Raw genomic sequence first — 27,841 nt, 5'->3', positions numbered from 1 at the left:
CCTAATCTGCTACTGGAAGTATTTCAGGGCAGGCTGTCTGACTGGAAGGCTTCCTCTTTATCCATTAGTGTGTTTCTCCCTTTGTTCAATTGTTTAACAAGGCCTATTGTACGTTCATAATACATCAGGCTCCGTGTTAGGTACCAGACATGTAGTACTAAGCAGAACCAGACGTGGTCTCTGTCCTTATGGGCCTATAACTCAGTGACTAAGAGAAGGACATTAAACAATCACATGGTAGAATGTGTAACTATTGACCAACACAATGTTTAGAAGGATAGAAATCGAGTTCATTTGGAACATGGCCTTGGTTAGCACACACAACACCTTTGTGCTCATTAGAAAAAAAAGGGGTCCCTTTCTCTGGGCATGTGAACTGGAGTCCTTTCAGATAAAGTCTCAAGCCAGAACATGGCTTAGGAAGAGTCCCTCCTTGGCTAGGGCCCTTGTAGGATACAAACTGCACTAACACACCTGATACCCTTATATGAAAGCCTTAACAAAGGACCTAGGCCTTCAGCAGCTGAGAACTGGACAGGAGTGGGTTGATATCAAGTGGGGTGGTGTACTGGTACTGGAAAAGCAAGAAGAGAAGAGAGAATGCGATGTCTGATGTCCTTTGTGTACGAGGAGCTAAGAAAAAAGCTATTGTGGTTGGTGATCAGACAGCAAAGGGATGAGGCTAAAGAGGGAAGTGGAGTCTCTGATCCCCAGGAGAAAGGTCTTGTGGGGAGGTCGATATGGTCCAGGATGGGGGGTGGTTGGATCCAACAGGCTGCCCTCTCCCCAATGGCATTTAATAACCTCTGAGTTAACAGATGTGGGTGACTTTTAAAAGACAGCCTGCCAAACGTTCCTTTATTCAATCCCCACACTGGGAGGAGGATTTGCTTGTGGCCCCTCCCTGGGGACAGGCAATAAAGACCTGGAACCTTGACATTCTGTTTTAAGATCCCGCCTTTTCTAGCACAGTTTCCTTCTGGAACCAAGCCCAGTGAAGTAACGTAGTCTCGCAGAAAAAAACCAACACACGTCTCCCACCCTCCCTTCTTTAGGTATACAGTTAGCTATTACCTTGACCCTTCAGCTTTTGCTCCATTAGTTCTGCCTTTAGGTAACCTGGTAACTTCTGCGTGGTTGCCATCATGATTGTAGGAGTGACCGCCTGTTGACCCAACTAGGTCATTATATGGGGTGTGGGCCGTGAAACTAAAGATCTCTAGGACTTTAATTCCTATTTCTTGCTTGCCTGGCCCAATGAGAAGGATGGCCCAGGGAAAAAAAGGTATCACAAGACAAGACTGCTTGGAACTTTCCACCCACTGCCAGCTGTCCCTCCTTAGGTAGTGACCCAAAGGCCTACCTTGTGATGTCTCCGCTTCCTCCTGAATCGGAGCAGCTCTTTGTGTTGCCGAGACACAAAGTTGACAGCGGCGTACTCTAGCAGGGCTGAGAAAACGAAAAGCAGGCAAACTGCCATCCAAATGTCAATGGCTTTCACGTAGGATACCTGGAGCGAGGGTAGGGAGAAACGCAGCGGGGTGAGAGCCGAGGAGAGTGGAACAGCAGTCCCCCTTTACCTCCCATTTTATTTTCCACAGTTTCAGATGTGACCATGCTCCTAAAATATTAAATGGAAAGTTCCAGAAATAATAACTTATCAGTCTTAAGTTGCACAGTGTTCTGAACTGTGTGATGAAATCTGGCATGATCCTGTCCCATCCTGTCCAGAATATGAAGCATTCCTTTGTGCAGCATATCCATACTATCTCTGTTACCCATCCACAGGTCACTTGGTAGCTTTCCTGGTTATCAGATTGAAAGTCAAAATATTGATGTCTTGTGTTCAAGTAACGCTTATTTTACTTAATCATTGCCCTAAGGCACAAGAGCAGTGATGCAGGTAATTTGCATATGCCAATTTGGATATCTCTCACCATAGCATAGATGAGGCTGTCATTTTTAAGAAGGACTTGCTTGCAAAGTTGACCCTGGACTGGTGTCTGGGATCTTGCATTTGGGGACTGTTCCTACTTTCCCTAACTGATGAGCATGGCTCACTGTACTGTAACTGCTTATACAAGAACATGCTTTATGCTGAACTTTTGATTTCCACCAAGGAGTCTGAAATTTTGGTACATGTTAGGCAGAAAGTACCAGCCCCCAGTTAAAATTTTGGGTGCTCAGTACCAAGAGAGTCTCTGCCTCTCTGGACAGATGTATCATGCGTCTACAGTTTTGTTGTTTGAATAAGTAAGCTCTTTGTGACTCCTTATGGGACAGAGAGAGTTAAGAAGCCAGACATGGATTCCTGTGTCTGCCTGTGTTATTATAATTTATTAATATATCCTTAGTTTGTTACTATGATAAATCTTAGCTGGGAGTGCAAGGGTATATACTGAGTCCTGAGTCCTGTCAGCTCTCTGAATGTGGCGATGGTCTTGGAGACCCCTGATACAACTATTTACTATTTACCGTGAAAGGAGAAGAATATGATAATTAGCTCTAAATGTGCATGGAGGAGAATGCGAAGTTAAGAATTTGAGGTTTTTGGAGACAGGGTCTTGTGACGTTGTTGCTGAGGCTGGTCTGGAACTCCTGGGCTCAAGAGATCCTCCTGCCTCAGCCTGTGGAGGAGCTATATACCACTGCACTTGGCAAGTTTTAGTTTTCCTTGTTTTTTTTTTTTTTTTTTGTGTGTGTGTTTGCAAAGTTGAGTTTGAATAGTAGATGAAACAGAGTATGTGTCTAGTGATAGTAGAGAATGGAGCAGAAGGTGGTGTCTGGCAGCCTGTATGGAATGCAATGTTGAGCCTGGTGCAAGGTTGGATGGATTAGAACACTGGACCGTGAACATATAGTAGGTAAACACCTACTGATAAGTTCCATATGCTCCCCACGTCTCTGGCAGTCTAGGCAGATGAGTGCTGTCTTTTTCTGTGCAGGTGTTCTGCAGTGTCACTGACCTTGGGCAGGGATGCTCTGGAGCCAGAGCTCTGAGTGGTCATGGTGAGCACAGTGGTGATGCCCAGGCCCACACGGGCTGGTGCTGCATCCATGTTTATCCAAAAGGAAATCCATGAGAGGATGACGATGAGCAGGCTCGGAATATACATCTGGATCAGATAATAGCCCATCTGCCGCTCCAGGTGGAACCGTGCCTCAATACAGGTGAATTTACCTGTAAGAAATTATAGTGAGAACACAAGTTAGGCTGGTGGGTGGGAGCAAAGGGTTTGGGGTCAAATAGACTTGAGTGGAGTTCTGGTTCAGCCACGCATTAGCTGTGTGCTTCGGCAAGAGTATGAATGGCTCTGTATCTGTTTCCTCATCTGTGGTTAATTGGGGATAATACAGTTTGTCCTCCATAACAGCAGGTTCTACATTCATGGATTCAACCAAATGCAGGTAGAAAATATTCAAAAAAAAAATGCATCTGTATTGAACACGTATGGACTTTTTTCTTGTTATTATTCCCTAAATGGTAAAGTATAATATGTATTTACATAACATTTGCATTGTATTAGGTATTGTAAGTAATTTAGAGATAAAGCACACAGGAGGATGGGTGTAGGTTATGTACCAATACTACACCATTTTATATAAAGTTCTTCAGCATCCTTGGATTTTGGTGTCCAGTGGGGGTCCTGAAACCAATCCCTTGTTGATACCAAGGGATGGCAGTAATAGTAGTAGTAGTAGTAGTAATACATACTTCATGTGGTTATTCGTATGGTTATTGTGAGGATAAAATGAGATGATGCTTTTGAAGAACTTAGCACAATCCTCAGATATTATAAATGCTTGGAATTGTTACTTGTCTCCATCATCATCATCATCATCATCATCATCAATATCACCATCCTTGACCTTGGTCCCCACTCCCTCCCTTGTCGTGAGCATGTCCTGTACTTTCACTTGATCAGGGATGAAGACAGTGCCTTTGGAGGCTCTGAGACTTCTCTGAGCTGACCCAGAAGAGGATCCCAGATGGACCAGAATCCAGGCTTTCTGTCTCTTCAACTGGGATTTCTATTTGCACCAGAGCCTGGAGTGGCTTCTCTCAGTTCCTCCCCTTCACCCCTTCTTCTCTGTGACCTGCCACCAGTCAATACCTTTCCTCTCAGCTGGGTTCAGACAGCAGCTCCCCACCAGCCTGCCAGCTGACATGCCAGTTCACTGATTGTCCCCCACAGTGCTTCCGTGAGCTCTCCCCCAGTCTGTGACAGGGCATGCAAAGCCAGTCTTGATCCAACACCAGTTCATTCCCGTATCGATCTCCCCGCCAAGGAGAGACAGGGTGTGAGCTAAGCAGTTGTGGTTTTCCTCTCTTCCTGTGGCTCCCAGGTGAGTGGACCCCTTCTAACTAGTTACTACAAGGTAGCTCCCTCTTGCTGAGGTCTCGCATGAGTATTCTCTATACTTTTGCCCTATCAGAAATGCCAATTCCTGGGTGATAGGGACTGTCCTCCCAATATGAGTTCTTCCCTTCAGCCTCAGGAACAGGATCCATTCTGCTACCTCAAATAAAGACTGTTTTTACCAGCTTCCCTTGTAATTAGGTATGGCCTAAACTTAAGTTACTTACCCCAGGACTCACAGGGAGAAAATTTCAGAACCACTTTTTGGTTTCAAAACCTGTTCTCTTAACCACTAGGTGATAAATACAGATCTGTGTGCACCACGGGCACTGTACAAGCACTATAGAATCAGTGATAGAATATGAGCATTTGAGATGACCTCTGGTCCTGGTTGGGGGTGGGATCTGAGGACAGCAACCCCGCATACCTACCTGTGTTGTAATGCTTGGTGCAATATCTCAGGTCCTTCTCTTCCTTCAGGATAAACTGGGGCAGGGTTAGTCCATCTGCCACCTGTACAGCTCCTTGCTCCTGCCACTCAAAGATGAGGTCATTCATGGTGTATCCAACTGGGATGGGATGAGAAGAAGCGGCAGTGATCACCTAGGGTCACTTGTTAGAAGCGCGTTGGGGTTAGGGTTAGAGGCTGGGCGAGCCATCAGTCACTCGATGGAACTCACAGGATCATGCAGCCTTCTCTTTCTCACAAAGGAGGGCAAAACTTTGTTTATACCTCCCCCACAACCCTCCCCCACTCCTTCCTCCATATTGTGCCTTAGCTTGTCCTGGTGCCCTCCCCTGCCCCCATGCTGCTCTGCCTGCACACCATCCTGGCCAGCCCCCTCTTTCTCTTGCACTAGATTTTCTTGGGGGGGGGGAATGACTCTACTGTTCACGTTCATGGTAGGACAATCTGCTGGGAGGGGATAAGGTATGAAATAGTGGCACCAGCTAGACTAATCAGACTCTCTGCCCCAGGACTTTTGACTCTTGAGAGAGGTAAAGAAGGTTCTGAGTTGGCTGGTACTGATTCCCCTCGGAGGCGGTGCTCCAAGCAAATGGTCCATTAGTTCCCAACACTTAAATGCTGTGCTCTGGTTCTTGAACTTTTAAGTTAATCAGTTGGTTTCTATGTTTGCAATGTAGGAAGTCAGGTTTTCTTTCTTAGCACTACTGGGGATTGAATCCAGGGGGACTCTACCACCGAGCTATATCCCAGACCTTCTTAGTTTTATATTTTGAAAGATTCTCACTAAGTTGCTCAGGCTGGGCATGAACTTGTGATCCTCCTGCTTCAGCTCCCAAGTTACTGGGCTTATACACATGGGCCACCGCACCTGGCTTCCAATCTGTTAAAATCCTGGTCCTTCACAAAGCCTCCAATACCCTCTCCTTCCAGTAGAGGAAAAGACTCCTCTGCCAAGTGGCTGCAGCATTTGCATGTCTAACAACATTTTTAGCACTGGCTGCCCTTAGTAAGAGTTACTTGTGCAGTCAGTCGCCTCTCCTCTGCTGAAGTGAACATCGCTGGGAGTTCATGGATCTTGGCCTATTTGAGATCTTTCTCCTTAGTTCCTGATAAGCACAGTCACAAGAGACATGGAACAATGCTTGTTTGGAGAATGCTGTTGACTCCAAACTTGGGCCTCGGTTGAAGAAGGTAAGGGCAGTTATATTTCTAGTGTATTTTCTACAAGCAAAGCCCTTATGTAGTGTTTTGAGTTTTTACAGTGTTTTTTTTTTTTTTTTTTTTTTGGTAAATGGGAGCCTGGTTCTCTAGAAAGGACTCATGCAAAGGACTCACAGCTTTCCAGTTGCATGATACAGGTCTGGACATCCATGGGGAAATTCTTCAAGTCCATGGGGCAGGCCAGTGTCAGAGTGATTCTAGGAAGACAGGGAGTTAAATGATGCTGAATCCATATTCAGAGAGATTACATCTCCATCCTAGTTACTAGCAGAAAAGCAATTATTCTGGACAGGGAAAGAAGATCAAAAAAACTAGTGTTCATTGAATAAATGTATGCATATTTCGAAGTTCCTTATATGGAAGTAGAGGCTTAGAGAGGCCAAGTAGCTTGTCTAAAGTAACTCGGAGTCAGAGGAACTTACAGGTTTCTTTGGAGTCTGTCTAGCTTCTAGAGACCCATCTTTAATAGGCTGCCTGGAGGTCAGGGGCTCCTATTCTGACTCTTCTGAAGAGTCCTCAGGTAGAGACAGAGTCCAAGTTATCAATGGAGCTGTACCAGGTTCAGGCATCCTCCCAGGGGCTGTAAGTGGATCCTGACTGCCTCCCCTCACATGCTGGGCTCCTTAGAAGTTATTTCAAAGAGGGCCCCTGTCTGCTGAAGGTTCACACCCAGCTGACACATCTGTGGGCTTCTGCCAGGGTCAGGTGGCAGGCGGCACGATCCCCAGGATTCTGGGCTAGCTATTTATTTCGGGTTGTTCAACCTTTGCCAGGGCTGCAGGCTTTCCCCCCTCAGGGGAATGGACGCCTGTGGCTGGGGCTGGGATATGAGACTTCCGCTGGAAAGGCTTTGCCAACATCAAAACGCCCACTGCAGGTGGCAAGGAAGAAAAGCTCTCAGATCACCAGGCCAACTCCCTCTTCTGACAGGTGGGGACACTGGGGTGCAGGGGAGAATAGATTGGGACTTATCTAAGGTTGCAGAGCAAGCTGATGGCTCAGCCAGGAGGCAAAACCATGTCTCTGAGCCTTTGGACTCAGACTACCAGTGGGGTTGGCTCGTGTGTTGCTGGCTGGTTTTCCTGCAGCGCTGTCCTGCAGTGTTCCCCGTCACACCCCAAGATGCCTAACTGATGCTGTTCTGGGGAGACTTAGCTGTGTGCATCTCAGCCGTGCATGGGGAAAACGGCCCTTTGTGAACCTTCTCCCTCCAGCTCACACCCACAGCTCTGCATGTGGGTGCCTTCAAGTACAAAGGAGAAGCAAGAAAGGAAAAGGGGGAAGGAAAAGGGAGGGGAGGAAGGGGGGAAAGGAGGAAGTGGGGAAAGGAGGGGAACAACAAAGGGAAAGGGAATGCAGTGGAATTCTGAAGATAAAAAGCTCCAAAGTGGGGCAGCTGTCACACTGGGTTAATTTCCTGAAGTTGAATGACCTTGGGAACATCACTTTCTGCTGATTTGTCCTTCTGTCATGCAGCACTGGGACTTAGCTTCCTGGAGATAGGAAACTAGCCTGGCAGCAGCAAAACCCAAGCAGGGTGGCCCTCTCCTCCCCCAGCCTGCCAGGGCCTCACCAACCATTTTCTAAAAACCCATGGCTCTCCCCCTCTGCATGCATATGGCGCTGAGGGAGGTGAGCCTGCCCCTGGGGGGTGGGTTCCTCGAACCCCCTCCCCACCTATCCCATGGGAAACTGGGTCTAGTTGCACCTGAGGGTTAGGTGTGACCTCTCCCACAGGCCTGACCTTGTAGGCTCATCTCGCAATAGAAATAAGGTCCATTCCCCTGAAGAACTGAAGGGGGAGGGCGGGTCATTTCTGACCAGTGTCCTTTAAACTACTTTGAAATAAACACATATTTATTCTTTGAATATTTAAGTACCTATTGAATACCATTCCCTGCTGTAGGCTTTGGGATTAGCCCAGGTGGGAATCTGGGTTCTGTGATGAACTAACTGTGGGAATTTAGGCCTGTTATCTGAATTTTTCAGACCCTCACTTGCCTCATCTGCAAAATGGGCGTAATAAAACCTATTTCATACAGTTGTGGAAAGGATTAGGTCCATAAAAAATACTTAGCACAGTGAGTAAATTCTCAATGAATGGTACTTATTATTTTTGCATGTGTCAGGCCATGTCTTTACCTCTTGGCCATTGGTCAGTGTCCCCATACCTTGGGGGAGGAGATTTGGGACTAGGTGGGGAGGAGTGGCAGGACACTCTGAAAGCTTTGCCCCTATCCAGTGTCTTCAGAATACCCCGCAGCTGAGGAAGGGGGTCTAGCCTCTTGAGTGCCAGCTCTGTGGGAAGGGGGTTTACAGAGGACAGAGCGGCCCTGCCGGAGCTTGTGGCAGGATCATCCACCCGGCAGGCCACCAACTTCCTGGTTGCTATGATTTTTCAGGCTTTGTGCCATTGCTTCTGCCAATGACGATCGTATTTAACTCCTCTTTCTTGTTCTGTTGAAATGCTGGGTTGCTTTAACAACACCTTCTCTAGGATCCCTTCCCTGATCTCCTTGGTTATGTGAACCACTTGCCCCTGGGACTCCACGTGGTGTTTTGTTCTTACTCATTGAGCTTAGGTTACAAGCCGGCCATGCCTATGCTGCAGAGGGGTTGAGTTGCAGGGCCTGTTCTCCTCTGTCAGACCCCCACACTGGTGCCTGCTTCCGGAGGGCAGTGGGCAAAGGCACGTTCTCAGGAGGGAGTGGACAGACCTGTAGGGAACTCACCTGATGCTGTAGAGGACATTGCCATTCCGGGAGATTCTCAGCAGTTTGTTGTCTGTGGTGATCTCGTGGAAGTGGGCCCCCTTCTCGTTGGCAAAGAACAGGTCAGGTTTCCAGATGGAATCCAGCATGGATGGGTCCAGGTCCAGAGAGTCATCGGGGTATTCATTATAGGCCAGACGGGGGTCGTTCCACTGTTGCCGCAGAAAGATGTTGACCCTATAGTCCTGTAGCCAGGAAACAAGGAAGAGGAGGCAGGGTCAGGCCAGGGGACGCCAACTCTCAGAGGGCTGTCACCTTTCAGCCAGGGTTCTCCCAAAATCCCTCCTGGGGGACATTATTGTAGTCTGGTTGCATCTTACATGGGGTAAGAAGTAAAAGTCTGGGGGCTGGGGATGTGGCTCAAGCGGTAGTGCGCTCTCCTGGCATGCGTGCGGCCCGGGTTCGATCCTCAGCACCACATACAAACAAAGATGTTGTGTCTGCCGAAAACTAAAAAATAAATATTAAAAAAATTCTCTCTCTCTCTCTCTCTGTCTGTCTCTCACTCTCTCTTTAAAAAAAAAAAAAAAAAAAAAAAAAAAAAAAAAAAGTAAAAGTCTGTGCCTCAGGGACCTTGAGAGTTGGAATGACTCCAGATAATTCTCTCAATACCTGGCTAAGTATACTCGACTCTGAACTGAGGTTATTTAAATGTTATTATTTCTCTTAAAATTTTAAAAGGTTTTGGGGCTGGGATTGTGGTTCAGTGGTAGAGCGCTTGCTTAGCATGTGTGAAGCAGTGGGTTTGATTCTCAGCACCACATATAAATAAATAAATAAATAAATAAAATAAAGGTCTATTGACAACTAAAAAAAATTTAAAAGGTTTAAAGACTAATGTAATATACACCTGTTTTCATCATCCTCTTTTGTCATGTTTCCTTCATGTTTTTTTGGATAAGAGAAATGACACATTACAGATCAAGCTGTATCATTTAAGTACTGTAACTTCTTTGGACCCCACATGACCCAACTCTCTGCTGAGGGCTTAACTGTCCCTGCTGATCCTGGTGGAGCTGAAAAAAGTCCGTTTAGTTTCCATTCACAACTAGAGGAGGCAATAAATAGTGTGTGTTGGTCTCAGTGGCAGAAATCTGATTAATGCGATTAAATCTTTCATTAGGAAAACTTTTGTATTTTGTCAGTGATTCATGTACCATGAATCATGTGGCACTACAAATAGAATTTGGGGTTTCCCAAGGAAGAAGGGCACAGATTCTGTGTTGGATTCTCAAAAGGTCCTATAGTTCCCCTTACAACTTTTTTTTTTATTTTTTGATACCAGAGATTGAACCCTGGTGTGCTTAACCACTGAGCCACATCCACAGCACTCTAAATAAAATAAAAATATTTTATTTAGAGACAGGGTCTCACTAAGTTGTTTAGGGCCCTGCTAAGTTGCTGAGGCTGGCTTTGAACTGGCAATCCTCCTGCCTCAGCCTCCTGAGTTCACCACCGCCCTTATACCCCCAAAATTAATAACCTCATTTAAGTCCAACTTTATATTCTTTCCTTCAAGAAATAATGTCCAGGGTTGGGGATGTGGCTCAGGGTTAGAGATCTTGCCTAACATATGCAAGGCTGTGGGTTAAATCTCTGCATCTCCACCCCCCCCCCGAGAAAAAAGAAAGAAATAATGTTCACACATGAGGGCCGCTATTGCTCTTTTTCTGAGGGTGATGTATGCATGAGGTCATACTATGTGGTTCTTTTGGTGTGCTGCTTCTAAATCCTCATTAGTTTCAGTTCATCATCATGGGGGAGGGCTAACAGCCTCCCCACTGTGGCCCTTACCCCTGCCTGATTCCTCCCTCAGCACATGCCTCACTGTTTGCCTGCAGAAATATCAATAACTTCATAAAATGTTCCAAGGTATTTTATAGGCTTTTCCTCTAATTTAATCAAAGGCTCTCCCTCCAGCCCCATAGAAAGTGACATTTGGTCTCATAATCTCGTGTCTTATAAGTCCCGTGGTGGAGGGAGAATTTGAGGCCAGGCCTAGATGTAGGTACTTTGTGTTTTTTTTGCTGATGATAATGGACACCTCTGAATCTGGCCCCACCTGACCATGGGGTTGGAAACACCCCCTCTCCCCACCCCTGCGGTTTTACATGGTGTGTGTGTGTGTGTTATGATGAGGAGTGATGAGGAACGGGAAAAGTCCCATCAGAGTGAACAGAATATAAATGGTTTGGCAAAAAGAGTCTTCAGTCCCCAAACCCCTGCTGTACTTTTGATGTCCCTGCCAGTGACATGTCAAGACTGTTTATGTAGCTGGAAGGAAGAAAAGAAAGTGACATTTCTTAAAATGGTCTGTTAGGCACCAGGCGCTGTTCTAGATACTGTCACACACATTTAATTCTCACAAAATCTTTGCAAGCAAACATTCAGATTCCCGCCACGAGGGTAAGGAAGCAGGTTTGGAAAGGTGGAGAAAGTGTCGAAGCGTGGGGTGAGTGAGTCGCAGGTTTGGGATCAGAATTGGCGTGGATGGAACCCTTTAGTGAGTACTCCCACCTGACCTCACATGGGCGCAGGGAGTCGATTCTTGCTGGGGACACCCTCTCTTGTCCTCATTGCTTGGGCAAATTCTGCCTGTTCGGCTTAAGCCTTATCTCCTGCAGGAACCTGGATGCCCTGGCACCTGTAGGCTTTTTTTTTTTTTCCCCTATCTGATCTCCTAGGAGGAGGGAATCACCAGAAGCATTTAGCTGAGCACTTGCTCCCTGTGTGTGACTTATTTTCTCAACTTGTTTGGCAGCAATTTGAAGGGATGTAGCAGATTTAGTTTCTCTTGCTCCATCCCTCCTACCCTCCCAGTCAGTGTGCCTATCAGCTGCCCAGACCCAGGAGAAGGGGAAGCAGAAAAAGTCAGAACAGGTTGGAGCAGAATGGGCTTTCATCCTTTGATAGCTGAAGACACTGAGACCCTGAGGGGGAAGGCCTTATCTAAGGTCATGTAGCATTTCAGGAAAGGACTTGGTATTAGAATCTGGCTCTGTTTCTCTAGACCTCATTGTTAGAAATTAGGTGAGATGGTCTCTAAGAACCTACCCAATCCAATAGCTGAGTGTCATGAGTTTCATTTTACCCAAGAACACTTAACTTAGCATCTACTAAGTGCCAGGCACTGTTCTACATCCTGGGGAATCTTCTGAGAAAAAGAAAGGTCTATTTATTCAGTTACAGAGTCTATAGGGTAATGTTGGTACTATGCTGAGGTAAGGGCTCTGGTGGGGGCTATGTATGGTGCTGGGACTTCAGAAAACAGGTGTTCTGCATCTAGATGCAGGGCTGGAGGTCAAAGAAGTGTCCAGGAAGAAGCAATGTTTAAAGTGAGACCAGAGGTTGAACCAAAGAGGAAAAGCATCTCAGTCACTCGGAAGTACATTTATGAAGGTCTTGAGGCAAAATAAAAGGGTGGAAAGACTGACAGGTAAATGATGAAGGAGAGGAGTGGGAGAAAGCAGAAAGGGTCTTGCAAACCATCCCGAGAAATTCAGATTTTATTGTGACAGTAATATGAATCTTTTGAAGAGTTTTAAGTATAAAGGGACATTATTCCACTTGCATTTTATTATTAGTATTTAAAAATATTCTATTTTTTAATTGCAGAAGTAATGCAATTTGTTGACTGTAAAAAAATTAAAATGTTCATTATCTACAAGAAAAAAATAGAACCCATAGTGTCTCATTATAAGATGACTAATGAAAATTTAAAGCAAGAGACCTGGAGAACATGCTCAGTGTCTGTCCCCAGGCAGCTTGACTCCTTCTGCGGTAGCAGCCGGCTCCTTTTCTCGGCAGCTGCTACCCAAACGAGTTGCCACCATTGATTTTTCTCCTCCCAAGTTGGTAAACAGCAGTGGGAAATGCAGTTCAGAAGAGATCAATGTAATTCGTGTAATAGGCTGAAAGCTAAATGCTGTATTGCTGACTTTGCCTTGTACTTCTGTTGGTTGATGTTCGACATGCTGGGGATCCATGTTCAAGTTCAGGGGCCAGAGAAGCAACATTTGAATTCTTCAGCCCAGAACTCCAACTTCCACTTACAGTAGCTGATTTCTAGGTCTCCCAAGGTAGCCTGTTACCCCGAAGCAGGGAGATTTCTAGAGTTCAAGTCCAACGGTCTTTAGCATCAACTCACTCATCTTGCCTTGAGGTTCCTTGATGCTCTGATTTCTGGTAACTGGGCAACTAGCTGTTTGGCTTCTAGAGCATAAGCTCATCTTTTGTTCATTCTACAAACACATATCAAGGACTTGCTATGTGTCACCTGCAGTTAGATCCGTCCCCATCCATACCCTTACTGTGTCTAATTTGAGATTCTAACTTCTAGTAAGCTCTTAATTTAGTATTGCAGTAAAATAGAACGAAGCGCTTTAATAGGAAAAAGCTAAGAGGTGTGAGTTGGTGGGAAGCACACGATTTAGCTTATTTTATCCTTAAAATAATCCCATGACATAGCTAGGTTCACCCTCATACTATTTTGTTCACATCCCACAGTTGGTAACGGGTGGGGAGGGCTGGAGTTTGAACCTATTTTATCTCATGATATAGAGTCCTTGCTTCGCATCACTGTGCTGTCATAAGGCGGTGAAATGAAGGGACGTGAGCTCTGGATATGCTTGATTGTCAAACCAGGGTATTTGCCTTTTATTTTGTAGCCCATTTGACACCGTTGAAGACTTACAAGGTGGACCGGTATCAAAGTTCAACTTCATAATCAGCAGGGCAGGGCTGATCGTGAGGTATTGGAAATGAGAGGAAACAGATACAGTGAGGTCTGGTTTGAGGCCGTTTGACAGTCCCGTTTAAAGGGTAAGAAGAATCTAAACTAAGACAGTAGGAAAGGGAACTGGGCATAAGCAAGAGAATCGTAGTTATTGATCATCATCATCATCATCATCATCATTTGCACCATCAAATATTATAGCTAGAAAGAACCTTGGGGACCTCTGTCTTCTTCATTTTACACAAGGCTCAGAGAAGGAAAGTGCCTTTCTCCAGGCCCCACATCAATTAAGTGACTAAGATGGAATGCATATGAAGTCATTTTTACTTCTATCCTACTTCTTTCTGTTTCTATATTTTATACTTTTGGAGGTAGCCCCAGGCCCAGGAGTAAGGGAGCACAGATGAATCCGCCGTCAGGCTGGCTCAGCTTTCCTGAAGAAGTTTTAGCATGGGCTTGGCTCTGACAGGGTATGGGATTAAGATGCATAAGAGCTGAATCAATCTGCCAAAGACCAGGAGCCATGGGGTTCATTCTGAGTGGGGATGCTCAGGCTTGGTTTATGACCTGTTGCTTCCTTTCTTACTCCTGCTCTTCTTCTCACTTTCCTGGACCTCTGAGAAGCACTATGACATGAGTCCTATGTGTTTTTTTTTTTTTTTTTTTTTTTTTTTTTACCCTGCAAATATGGTAAGAGCCTCATTCTCTGCAATGTCCTTTGAGCATGTGAACTTGGCTCAGCTGGCGCAAGTAGGGTTCACTAAACCATCGCAGAGTGGCAGGTATGGTGTGAAGCACTTTATAGGGAACTTCTCACCAAATTCTCATAGTGACACTGTTTTGCAAATAAACTGAGACCTGGGGATATTAAGTGCTTTGTATAAACTGAGTGGCAGAGCTGAGATTCAGCTCCAGGAAAGTTTGACTTCAAAGTTCTATACTTTTAAGTAATATACTTATTGGCTCTTATTACTAACAATGTCTTATTATAATTTGCTACTTTTTGCTTTTCCAAGCCACTCTCACATTAGATTTTGTCTGTGAGGTTTGGTATAGAAGAGAAGATTCTTATTCCCATTGAACATATGTGGAAATAAGCCCTCAAAGCTCAAGTTCCCATTGCCAGGTACTGGTAGATCCAGGACTGATAGTAATAAGGTAAATAAGACTAATACATCGAGACTTTACCATGCACAAGAAACTATGTTAAAAACTTGTATATGTGTGTTACTTTATCTTCACACTATTCCTGTAATGTATGTTATATTATCATTCCTGTTTTACAAGTAGGGAAATCAAGGCATTTGGAAATTAAAATACCATTGCTGACATCAGACAATTAGTCAGTGGAAAAGTTGAAATATGAACCCAGGATGTTAAAGCCAGAGTCTAGGCATTTAAACTGTAGAGCATCAAACAACTCCCAGAATTGCCTTGAGAATTCAAGACACCACAATGCTATCAGTTATGGCCTCTGGCTGCTGTTACCTACCTGTGGGTTTGTGGTCACCCACAAGTAGCAGGAAGTGTTATAAAAGGCAAAGAACAGAAAGCTTTTGCCCCAGGTTTAACAGTGCCTTTTTCCTTATTTGGCCCAGAGATTTGACTCATGGTCTGGTTATACTCAAGTCCAGTGCTGGCAGACTCCCCAGATCCTGCCTCTTGTCTCCTTGTCCAGATGCCTAATTTGTGCTTAAACCTCTCTAAGTCACCATGCTGTCTGGTGCATGCTCATTTGGAGATCACACAGTCAGAGCTACATTTGTTGTTAAGAACTGTAGACATTTGGACCAGTGGAGCTGAGCATCGTTCTATGTCTGTAGGGAATCACTAAAACCCAGTACGAGTTTAATAATCACACAAAAATGCTAATAGCCACTACTTTTATTGGATGGCTAACATTTGCTAGAACTGTAAATGTATTTATAAACTTTTCATCAACCTAACATACTGGGTAGTACCATACTCATTTTATGTATGAGTAAACAGTGAGGTTAAAGCAGAGGTTAGGGGTCTTACCTAAAGTCATGTAGTTATAGGTACTAGAACATCTATACAGATACAGGACTTATGGTTTCCAAGTTCACACTCCTTTTTTAAAAAAATATAATTTTGTTCTGTCTATTTCCTTTTTTGTAAAAAAAAAAATCTAAGCCAAGTTCCATCTATTCTATTCTAAATTATCTATTTGAAATATTTATAATTATTATATTTAAATATTTATTTGAACTAAATATTTTAAAATTAAATACTATTTAAATAGTAAACATTTTATTAAATATTTAAAACATCTCATTAAAATTTTTATTCAATATTAGATATAAAATTTAAAACAGTCTCTGGGGTAAATGAAGGAAATATAGTAGACAGAGCATACTAGGACCCCACTGAGCTCATGTGACAGGTTTGCTCATAAATATTCTCATAGTCAGTATCAGACGGAGAACTTTGGATTGTGATATTGAACTATGGGGTGGATTTATAATTGATTGCCAAAGGATGCAAATTGAAGGATAGATATTAACTCAGAAAGAGGAAGAATGACACTGTGGCAGTGAAGTCCACAGTCATGAGATATGCCACTAGAAAACATGGAAGGAAAATCATCAAGAAGGCCCAACAGAGGCGCCCAGTGCTCATCTCCTGCAAAGAACCCCAAATAACAAATAGATAACTACACTCTGAGGAAGTGATCTAAGGAAAAACACTGGAATTTGGCAAGGGACAGATGGGAACACTGTAGGACATGAAAATTCAGATACATAGAGAAGGGACCAAAGTACTCTGCCTCTATGACACATTTTAGTCAGATTTTGGATTACTGTGTACAAAAAGACCAGACAAGAACAACTTAAAAGAGAAAAAGTTTATATTCTGATTCATGGTTTCAGAGGTTCAGGTCATGGTTGTCCAATTCTGGACCTGAGGTAAGGCAGAACATCATGGCGGAAGGGTGTGGTGGAGGAAAGCAACTCAGGATACAGCAACCAGGAGGCAGAGAGAACTCTTCTCACCAAGGACACAATATAAAAACCAGAGGCACACCACCAATGACTGACTTCCTCCAGCTACGTTCTACCCACCTACAGTTACTGCCCAGTTAATCCATATCAGTGGGTGGATTCACTGATTAAGTTACATCTCTCATAAGGAAATCATTTCATCCTGAAAATTCTTGCATTTTCTTACACATAAGCATTTGGGGGGCACCTAAAATATAAACCATAATAACTTGTTTCCTAGGCGGATCAGCTCAGAGGCAGGAGAGACTTCTTACTGTAGGGAAAAGGTAAGAAGGAGATTTCCAATGCCCCCCATTACTAGCGCGATCACTATAGTCCTAGCTATAGGAGAGTTCATTGGCCCCAAGCTCCGTTTAGGGAACTTCCTGAAGTCCATATAGCTGTACTGCTTCAGAACAGAAACTCGTATAGTGTTCCTCTTACTCAGTGGGACTCAAACTGCTATAGCATAGCACCAAATTGAGAACACGCATTGATTATGCTGAATAAGTCATATGGAGACTATGTTACTGTGGTCACCCAGAACCAAAGCCATGGCACCCTACCCAATCAATACCTTAGTCCCTAACTACAGGAAAAGTCCCTACAAAAGCTAAAAAGAGATCACGGTTCCACCATATGTTCATGTATCAATAAAAATACACACACATACACACACACTCACACAAAACATGAAAAGGCAAGGAAACATGACACTTCTAAATGAACAAAATAATTCTCTAGTAACAGGCCTCAAAGAAAAGGAAATCAACAGATTGCCTAAAAGGGAATTCAAAATAATGATTTTAAGGAAACTCGGTAAGGTATTAGTGAATAAAGATAATTCAACAAAATCATAAAATAATTTATAATATGAGAAACAAAATAAGAAATTCAACAGAGATCAATATCATGAAAAAAGACCTGAACAGAAATCTTGGAGATCATGATTGAAACTCATTGAAATAAAAATGTAAATTGAGGGCCTCAACAACAGATTAGATTAAGCAGAACAAATTGCTGAATTTACAAAAAAAAAAAAAAAAGCAAATGAAGAAAACTTATAAGACAAAATGTAAATGTGTAAATGCATTATGGGCATTTCAGAAGGAGAAGAGATGGGGAAACGTGTAGAAAACTCAATGAAATAATAGCTGAAAACTTCCCAAATTGTGGAAGAGATATGGATATCCATGTCTAGGAAGCTCAAAAGCCCCCAAATAGACTCAATCCAAAAAGGTTCTTTCTGAGACACATTATAATCAAACTATCAAAAATCAAAGACAAGAGAAAATTCTATTAAAAACAACAACAAGACAAGGGCCTGGGTTTGTAGCTCAGTGGTAGAACGCTTGCCTTGCTTGCATGAGGTCCTAAGTACGATCCTCAGCACCACATGATAAAATAAATAAATAAAAAATAAAGATACTGTGTCCATCTACAACTAAAAAATAAATATTAAAAAAAAAGAGTCAGGTCTTACATAAGGGATTCCCCATTAGATTAACAGAAGATTTCTTACCAGGTTAGGAAAGAATGGGATGCTAAATTCAAAGTGCAAAGACAAATTTGGAAATACAGGAAAGAAGGTCACTTTCGGAAAGCTAAACTGATAACAGAGATGAATACAAACTAGAGGAATTTGGAGAAGGCCCAGCATCAATCAAAATGGTGCACGTGTGACCTCCATGTTTTAGTACAGGCACTCATTTTAATTGAATAAGTGGAACCCTAATTTTTTATACTGCATCTCATTTAGAGAACTATTTTATAAACATGTGTGAATTCATAATATAGTACAAGAAAGGGCAGTTCAAGAAGCAGAAATTTGTAGTTGGTAATCTAGCATTATCTGGGGGACAGCATGGCCATATGTAGAGGAACCAACTTTCTTGTTACTGGAAAGAGGGTATCTGTGTGGTGAGTTCAGCATGGTTTCTTAGATCTCCTTCTGGCTTGAATCAAATTTCCCTCAAGGAAGTTTACCTCCCTTTCCTCCACTGGTAAAAGCAACTTTTGCTTGACTTTCCTGGTACCGGATAATGGTAAGGGGCATACATGAACATTCCTATTATTAGAATGGGAAGCCCCATTGTAGATTGAAATAACTCGGCAGTCTGATTTCACCACCTTAGTCTTTTGTGGATTTGATTTCCTGAATTTGATCTCGTGGAAAGCTTCACTCTGACCTGCCATAAAGTCATGATTGTGATGCCTTCTTTGGTGGTGTACTGAGATAGAGTCATCCAGCAGGGGAGGCTAAGACTCTTCTTAATCCCATTTTCTTCCTGTAACAGAATCTATTGGCCTTTTTGAGGGCTCACTCCTCTGCCCTCGTTTACCAAGGCTTTGTGGAGTCGAGCCATATATATGACTGAATGCCATTTAATAGACTTTCTCTGGGATCTCCCAAATCCAAGAGTATCGAAATAAGCTAATAAAAGCTGTGTAGAAAGGTGGAAAGGGTAGCGGAAAAAGCAATAACCAAAAAGATCTTGTTGACAACAAAAACCAACCTCACAAAATATCTAGAAAAAACCTACACAAGAAATGTGTGCATTGTGTACATTAAGAAACCCAACAACTACAAAACTTTATGGAAAATCATAAAGGAAAAACTATATAAGTGGAGAGATATACCATGTTTATAAAATATTGCAATGGTACTATTTCTCCCCAAGTTAACCCATAAACTCAGTGTAATCCCAATCAAAATCTGAGGGGATTCTTATAAGCCTCAAAAAGCTGGTTCTACAGTTCATAGGAAAGAGAAAATCGACTGGCAAGTTCAAGAAAACCTTGTAAAAGAACAACGGAGGGCTTTTTCTATCAGATATGGACATAAAAGTTTAAGTCAGAGTGATTAAAGGATTGGTGTTAGTCTAGGAACAGGTAGAACAACGGAGCAAGATTGCGCTATGGTTTGGAGGTGAGGTGTCCCCCAAAAGCTCATGTGTGAGACAATGCAAGAAGGTTTGGAGGAGAAATGATTGGTTTATGAGAGCTTTAACCAAATCAGTGAATTAATCACCCGATGGGATTAACTGAGAGGAAATTAAAGGCAGGTGGGGTGTGGCTGGAGGAGGTGGGGACATTGGGAGTGTGTCTTTGGGGCATATATTTGTCTCTTGCTAGTGGAGTTTCTCTCTGCGTCCTGATCATCATGTGAGATGCTTCCCTCTGCCACACTCTTCTGCCATGATACTCTGCCTCACCTCCAGCCTGGAGGAATGGAGCCAGCCTCCAAGGACTGAGACCTCTGAAACCATGAGCCCCTAAATAAACTTTTCCTGCCCTCAGATTGTTCTTGTCTGGTCTTTTAGTCACAGTAGCAAGAAAGCGGACTAGAACAGGAAATAAACTGGAACTAGAAACTAAAAATGTATATATGGGGATTTAGTGGATGAGAAAGGTAAAATTTCAAATTGTTGGAGAAATAATAGCTATTTTACAAATGGCATTGGAATAATTGATATCTAATCAGAGAAAAATAGAGTTAGACAACTAACTCCATAGAAGATTAGATTCCAAATGGAGGTACATATAAAAATCGTCTATATTATTCAAAATGCTCACTGAACTTATGCAAAGATACTCAAATTCACTAGGAATTTGGAGTATAAATCAAAAAAGACAATCATGCACCATTTTGAAATCACATTTGATGAAAAAAAAAAGCTTGATAATGTTTTGGATTGGCAAGAATGGAGAGTAATGAACACTACTGAAGGGAATGTAAATTATTGAAGTGTCTCTGGAAGGGAACTGGGTAATAATATCTATCAATGCACATTAGAAATTAACATAGAATTATGCAGCAGAATGTTCATTATGGTATTGTTCATAATAGTAAAAATCGAGATGGACCTAAAGGTGCATCATGGGGAAAGTATTTGAAAACCATGAAACAGTGGTGGTGAGTCCACACCATAGAATGTTATAGGACAAAGTCCAGAAGCATAAATGGCATCATTATATCGTGTACTTAATGTAGTATTAATAAGTCATTTGTTATGTCCTCTCCCACATTTCCAAATTTCTGACCTGAAGAGAGTTAAAAAGAATGAGGTAGACCTAGATGTGGTGATGTAGACAGAGATGCCCAGCCAGGATGGAAGGAGGAAAAGCAAATTGTGTTATTCAAAGGCATGCATGTGTACTTAAATGTATGTATATTCAAGGGAAAGTGACTGGTTGGGTGTACACTACATTTTATTTGTAGTGGTTACCTCAGGGTTAAAAAAAATAGGAATTGAGGGGAGGGTAGAGCAGGAATGTTCTTATTTCTCTCTTGTTCTATTTTCCTTCCTTCTTTTCCTTCCTCCCTCCCTCCCTCCCTCCCTCCCTCCTTTCCTTCCTTCCTTCTCTCTTTCTCTCTCTTTTCCTTTGGTACCAGGGATTAAACCCAGGCATGCTTAGTCACATCCTCTTTTAATTTTTTATTTTGAGGTAGGGTTTCTCTGAGTTGCTTAGGGCCTTACTAAGTTGCTGAGACTGGTTTGAACTTGCGATCTTCCTGCCTCAACCTCTGAGGGATTACAGACGTGCACCACAGTGTCTGGCTCTTGCTCTATTTTCTTTTCTTTTTTATTTTTTGTAATTGTAGATGGACAGAATGCCTTTATTTTATTTGTTTCTATGTAAGTGGTGCTAAGGATCGAACCCAGTGCCTCACACGTGCTAGGCAAACACTCTGCCACTGAGCTACAGCCCCAGCCCATCTTGCTCTATTTTCGATTGGATTAATTGCAAATGATTGTTTTCAAGTATTACTCAGGTACATATATAATGGAGTTCTACTCAGCCAGAAAAAAGAATGAAATTATCGCATTTGTTGGTAAATAGATGAAAATGGAGAATATCAAGCAAAGTGAAAAAAGCCAAACTCAGAAATTCATATGTGGAAGCTAGAGTACAATGTAAGAGGAAGGGAAGGATAGGATGATATAAAGAACCAATCAAATACAAATTAATAGATGAGTGAAAGGAAGTGGAGTAAAGGAAGCAGAATGGGAAGGGAAGGTAGGACAGGAGGGAAAATGGAGGGGCGATCATGAACTGAAATCAATTTCCATGCACGTATGAGTGTCTCAGGATGAACCCAATTAATATGTATAGCTATAAAGCTCTAATAGAAAAAGTAATGCTTTGCACAATTTACAATAGCTAAATTGTGGAACCAATCTAGATGCCCTTCAGTAGATGAATGGATAGGGAAAATGTGATATATATACACAATGGAATATTACTCAGCATTAAAAGAAATAAAATCATGGCATTTGCCGGTAAATGGATGGAGTTAGAGAATATGATGCTAAGTGAAGTAAGCCAATCCCCCCCCAAACAAATGTCAAATGTTTTCTCTGATATGTGGATTCTGATCCATAATGGGGATTGGGGGTGGGAGCATGGGAGGAATGGAGGAACTTTGGATAGGGCAAAAGGGAGGGAAGGGGAGGGAGGGGACATGGGAGTAGAAAAGACAGACATCATTACCCTAGGTACTTGTAGGAAGACACAGATGGTGTGACTCTACATTGTGTACAACCAGAGACATGAAAAATTATGCTTTTATGTGTACTATGAATCGAATTGCATTCTACTGTCATGCATAAAAAATAGAATAAATAAATAAATAAATAAATTCAATATACCAGAATAAGGATGATGATGCCATCCCTTTGCTCTGCTCTGACCACTCCCGGGTGTATGGATGCAATGTAAGGAGAGGGCCCCACATGCATGGTGAAGCGATTGACATCTAGAGAGAATGGTTGAAGAGGCCAGGCTTGGGAGGTGTCCAGAGAGCCAACTTCATTTACTTAAAGGGTCGTCAGGTAAATAGATTGTTTCTGTGTAGCGCCAGGGTCAGGACTCAAACCACTGGTAAGTAGAGATTTGAGAGTTGTCCAAAGATGAAAGGGCTGCTGTGTGAGGTAATAGAGTCTCTATCACTGGCGCTATGCAAGCAGGAATTACTTGGCCACGATGTTTGTGGCAGGGATTCTAACAACAGATGAAGGTCAGACTAGAGAATGTCCAAGGTTAATTCTTTTCACAAACACTGATTAGCTCCTATGATTCAAACCATGTGTTGGGCCCTGGAAATGTAGAGCTGATTAAGAGGAGAGACAAGGTCCCTGCTCTTGGTAAAAAAGCAAGCAAGTCAATGGATGGACAAATAAGAAGCTTCAAAATTTTAGGTATTGCTCTGAGGATAGAGAACATGGTAGTGTGATAGACAGTAGCTAGGAAGGGGAGCAATTTTTTTAGGCAAGAGGGTTGGGATACCTGAGCTGAGAGCTAAAGGATGAGAAGGAGCCAATCCTGCAGAGATCTTTCTGGGTAGAGGGAACAGAATAAGTAATAGAATTAGGAGGCAGGAGAATTCTGTGATCTGACCTGGGGTTTCAAATGAACCCCCAAGCAACAGTCGGAAGTGGAAGGGGACAGGAGGAGCAGAGGGAGGGAAGTCAGGCGACTGTTTTTGTCAAGCAAGAGAGAGATGATGTCAGTTTTAACTAGAGTTGACAGCAGCAAAGATGGAAAACAACAGATGGATTCCTAGGATTCACAGTATCTCTTTCGATCAACCCAGCTGAATGGCAACGGGCAGTGAATGCTTCCTAGCCAATGTGTTAATATTTGTGATTGGGCCAAAGGGGTTTACTTTCCTTGTGAGGGAGCCTTTTCCTATATCTTTTTTTCCCCCTGTTTTCCTACACCTTGAGGTCTTGTTTGCAAATACCCAAAGGGATGGATGGGCAGAGTCTTCTTGTAATAAATGTTCTGATAGAATTAAATAAATACCATTTAGTATTTTATTGGAAAAACCCTGGGGCAGAAGACCAGGGTGGGGTTATGTCTTCACGTGGCTCTGCCATCTCATCTCATCTCTTTACCTTTTGCGGTACTGGGGTGGGAACCCAGGGCCTTGCACGTGAGAGGCAAGTGCTCTACCCTGGCGCTACACCCCCCGCGGCCACCTCCCTCTTGCCTCATGCTTAGCAATGGTCCAGGCCAAGGACAGGCCTCCAGAAGTCAGGGGGCCTGGAGATCAGAACTGCCTTTTATAATCTTCCCATGGTTTTTTTCCTTTATGTTTTTATCCTTTTCATGTTTTCATCAGCTGGAAAAACTTGGGTGTATCAAGACTCTCTGAGCCCCATTTTCCTCATCTATAAAATGAGGCTGTTGTATTATATGACCTAATTACCATAATTCATTAACCACAGTTATCTGGCTTTCAGAAAAGTATTCAATACATGACAAACACCAATATAAAACCTCACACTCCATTCACGGCAGAGCTTTTTGAAAGACCTTATCTGTATGCCGTCGTTGTATTCATTTGCCTTTTGCTTTCTTTATGCCTCTGAAATCACTTTCCCTAATTTCGTACATGTTCCCTCCTCCTATGTCCCTCTGCCAAACCTATGGATGCTCTTCTCTTTTCCTCTATGTATCTATTTATTTTATTCATCCATTGGGTGCTGGGGATCAAACCGAGGACCTCACCCATGCTAGACAAGTGCTCTACCACTAAGCCACATCCCCAGCCCTTATGCTATAGTCTTACTGGACCTTCCTCCTTTTTTTTGGCACTACGGAGCACAGACTCATTTTTTTCAAAGCCCTCATCCTTTGAGTCATCCCCTGAAACTGTGCTCTCTTGGAAGATTTTAACATGGAGAATAGCACGATCAGATTGCTCCGGTAGCAAAATTACTCCAAATCACAGAGCAGCACTTTTCACAGTGCTTGGCACATGACATGCATTCAGTAAGTACTAGCTTGTGGTACTTTTGGTTATTAGTATTCCCTGTGTTCTATAACACCCTGTGCATACCTCTGTAATCTCACTCATCAGACTCTACTATTATCTTTGGTTTCTTTGCCCAATAGATTCCTTGAAAACGGAGACCTACTATTCCCTGGTGCCTTGTTCCTGTTTATTTCTAAAAACGTGGGAGGAGTGTACTCTTCAGGCAGAGCCGTGTGTCTTTATTTTAGTGGTAAAATGGGAGCAGATGTGGCCGATGTCACTTATAGGTAAAAAGCATTTACTTGTCTCTTGTTATGGATTGAATGTTTGTGTCTCTCCAAAATTTATAAGAGGATTTTCTGACACCCAGTGGGAATGTATTCGTGAGTCTTTTAGGAAGTGAAGTGAGGTCATAATGGTGAGGCCCTAATCTGATAGGGTTAGTGTCCTTAGAAGGAGATGAAGGTGTGTGTGTGTGTGTGTGTGTGTGTGTGTTGGTCTGTCTGTCTGTCTTTCTCTGCATGCAGAGAGAAGCAGCCCTGCATGGACATAGTGAGAAGAGAGCTGTCTATAAGCCAGGAAGAGAGGACCTCACCAGAAACTAACCTTGATGGCACCTGGATCTTGGACTGGTAGCCTCCAGAATGGTGTCAAAGTAAATTTCTATTGTTTGGCATTTTGTTATGGTGGCCCAAGCGGACTAATGAACCCGTGCATCCTGCCTTTAATGGAAAATGTGAACTTGTGAGTTGATGTGGAAACGCAGTGCTGAGCCACTGCCCCGAGACAGTAGCCCTGGAGAGTCCTCTAGATCTGCAGCAGGCTTTGTAGGAGGGGTGAATCTTTGTTGTTTTAAGACACTGAGATTTGGGAGTTTATTTGTTTCTGTGAAAATGCTTAGCTTAAAGACCGAAATGGAACTCCATCCCTAGAGCCTCAACCACACTGAACCCATATAGAACCTTCATAAGTAGGGTGAAAAGAGCCCCGGATTGAAGAGAGAATAGCAAACAGATACAACCAACCAACCAGAAAGGCATTTCCCCATGTGTATGTGTTGGAGCCCTTGTGTGATTAGTTCTGTGGATAATAATGTTCTACATCTCTGCAGCAGTCACAGAATGCTTACATCCCCATTGCTCTGGGTAATCTATGCACCATTGTTAGAACAGGGTGCCTGGGGGACCCGAGCCTCATAGGTGGCGGCAGGGCTACAACTCAAACCCTGGTGCCGGGGGTTTGGATCACTGTCTCCCAGGGCGCACACGACGGCGCCTTCGAAAGCACACGTGTTCAGAGAAGCTGGCTTCTAGCTCTAGATCAGGATCCCTTTCTTCCACTCTCTTATGTATTCCTGCATGTACTTTTATCTACTTTATATTTAAAAAAATTTTTTTTAGTTGTTGATAGACCTTTATTTTATTTATTTATATGCAGTGCTGAGAATGTCTCCCACACGTGCCAGGCAAGTGCACGACCCCTGAGCCACAGACCCAGCCCATGGACTTGTACCTTCCTATTGGGAAGATTCAAAAAGAGCCCTGCGAAGGTCAGATGAAGGGCAGGCCAAGTCAGGCTTCCCCGGGACGGGAATGGACCGAGGCCCCGTGGCTTTGCTGGCTGCCTCTCTCTGCTCTCAGGTCTGCTAGCTCCAGTGAACAGAGCCAAGCCCTGGGAGGCAGACACTTAGGCCTGGGGACTCCAGCGGTCTCGGGAGCTGCTCTGCATCCTGCTGCTCCTGGGAAGCAAACCCAGTCTGGAAAGTTTCTGACACTGGGACTATGTCCATGTGCACAGCCAGCTCTGTGTGGGTGGAGAGCCAGAACCCAGGGCTGACCGCGGCACCTATTAGCTCTGGGTTCACGGGCAAGTTCAATCCTCTCTCCAGCCGCTTGTTTCTGTGTCTGTTCAAAGGAGCTCCCTTTCGCTTCTAATTCCCTATAATCGAAGGAGACAAGCAATGGCTGGGAAATCCCAAACATCCAGGAATCAGATATTTCTATTTGACCCCATGTGCTGGGGTCAGAGAGCTCTGATTTCAAATTCTACCTCTCCTATTCATTAGCTATGTATCTTTGGGTAAATAACCTAACCTTTCTGATCCTCAATTTTCTCTCTTATAAACTGGGTATATAACCTTCCCTACTTTCTGGGGGTAATTGTGAGGCTGAAATGAGGTGATATACATAGAATTGCTTCACACACTGCCTGACACAGGGTAGCATCTGAAATGTTCTTCGAGAACAAGCTGTTGTTCGTGTTGTTATATGAATACAGGTGCAGCATTGCTCTCCAAACACACTTTGAGTGACAGGTGAAAGGCCCCGGTAGGAAAGTGGTCCATAGGGGGTTGGTAGGGTCTTGGGGAGAAAGAAGATGAAGGGAGGAAAAACCTAGGCTACTGCAGAGAGCGTGGGGCCTGGCTTTCTGTCTCCCTGTTTCATGCCATGTGACCTTGCTCAAGGGACTATATCACATTAGCCATCAGATTCTCTCTGTAAAACTGGGCTAGACAGTTTCTAGAGCCTCCCCCCAGGATTGAGATTCTAGGTTTTTTTTTTTTCTTCTAAATTATCTGCAAAGAAAATTTAACACATACAGATAATTAAGAAGCTAATGAAAAAATTCACAATATCACCAAAGGTGCAAGCTGGAAATGGCGCCCCTGCCCTGCCTTGGATTACCTTAATAAATAGGAGGGAGCAACGTGAACCGTGAACCTCTCCTAAGGAAGCTCTCACTCCCAGCCTTCATTTCCTCTCTAAAGATGATTAATCTTCACCGAAGGGGCCATCTCCTCTGGGCTTCTTTTATTGGTCATCTCCATTATCAGTTGGTGTGTGAGCTGGCATAATCTGGGATTAGATTTATTTTCCTTCTCTTTCTTTTTTATTTTTCTTTTTTGTTCTTTTTTTGGGGGGGGGGGCGGGTAGTACTGGAGATAGAAGGCAAGGGTGTTCTACCACTGAGCTACACTCCCCAGCCCTTTGTATTTCATTTTTGAGACAGAGTCTTGCTAAGTTGCTGAGGCTGGCCTCCGATTTGTGATCCTCCTGCCTCAGTCTTCTGAGTAGCTGGGATTACAGTTGTGTGTCACTGTACCCACTATGGATTTCCACTTTTGAGAACCCTTTGGTTTTTGCTTCTCTGTGATTTGTAGGTCTCTGGCCCCTGATTCCTTGAGTTCTTCGCTGTTATGGCAGTGTGGTAGAGAACACTTATCTATGGGTTCTGAACATCAGGTCTCATTCTTTCTTGGTCTCTAACTGCCTCTGTGATGTAATTTCTCCATGTTGGCTTCCTCAGCTGTAAAATGGGGTGTAAGCCAGGTCCACTTCACAGAGTGGTGTGAAGACCCATCATTTGGTGAAGGAATCAAAAGAGCAGACTTTCATTGCCTGTGTGTTCTGAGTCAGGCCCTGTGCTTAGCACTTTTCACACTGTCTCTTCTGACAACAGGTCACGAGATGAGGCCATCTCTATTTCCATTTTACAGTTGAGGAAGCTGACTTAGGTG

General features: G+C 43.4%; 1 protein-coding gene across 2 annotated transcripts in view; it reads right to left on the bottom strand.

Annotated features, from left to right (window-relative positions):
• Window positions 1-27,841, bottom strand: part of Glra1 (glycine receptor alpha 1) — a 77,039-nt gene that overhangs the window by 5,533 nt on the left and 43,665 nt on the right. For both annotated transcript variants that reach the window (XM_046446409.1, XM_046446410.1), the window contains exons 4-8: window positions 8,784-9,007; window positions 6,166-6,248; window positions 4,793-4,930; window positions 2,967-3,181; window positions 1,364-1,510 (exon numbers count right to left, since the gene is read on the bottom strand). In XM_046446409.1, coding sequence (XP_046302365.1) covers window positions 1,364-1,510; window positions 2,967-3,181; window positions 4,793-4,930; window positions 6,166-6,248; window positions 8,784-9,007 — 807 coding nt within the window. The remainder of the gene's footprint in view (window positions 1-1,363; window positions 1,511-2,966; window positions 3,182-4,792; window positions 4,931-6,165; window positions 6,249-8,783; window positions 9,008-27,841) is intronic.

Source organism: Marmota monax, unplaced genomic scaffold (genome assembly GCF_021218885.2).
Source record: "Marmota monax isolate L192 unplaced genomic scaffold, Marmota_monax_Labrador192_F-V1.1 WCK01_AAM20220418_F8-fsc00188, whole genome shotgun sequence".
Taxonomy (NCBI): Eukaryota; Metazoa; Chordata; class Mammalia; order Rodentia; family Sciuridae; genus Marmota; species Marmota monax.
Note: the sequence above shows the minus strand (reverse complement) of the source record. Positions and strands in the feature narration are given on the sequence as shown.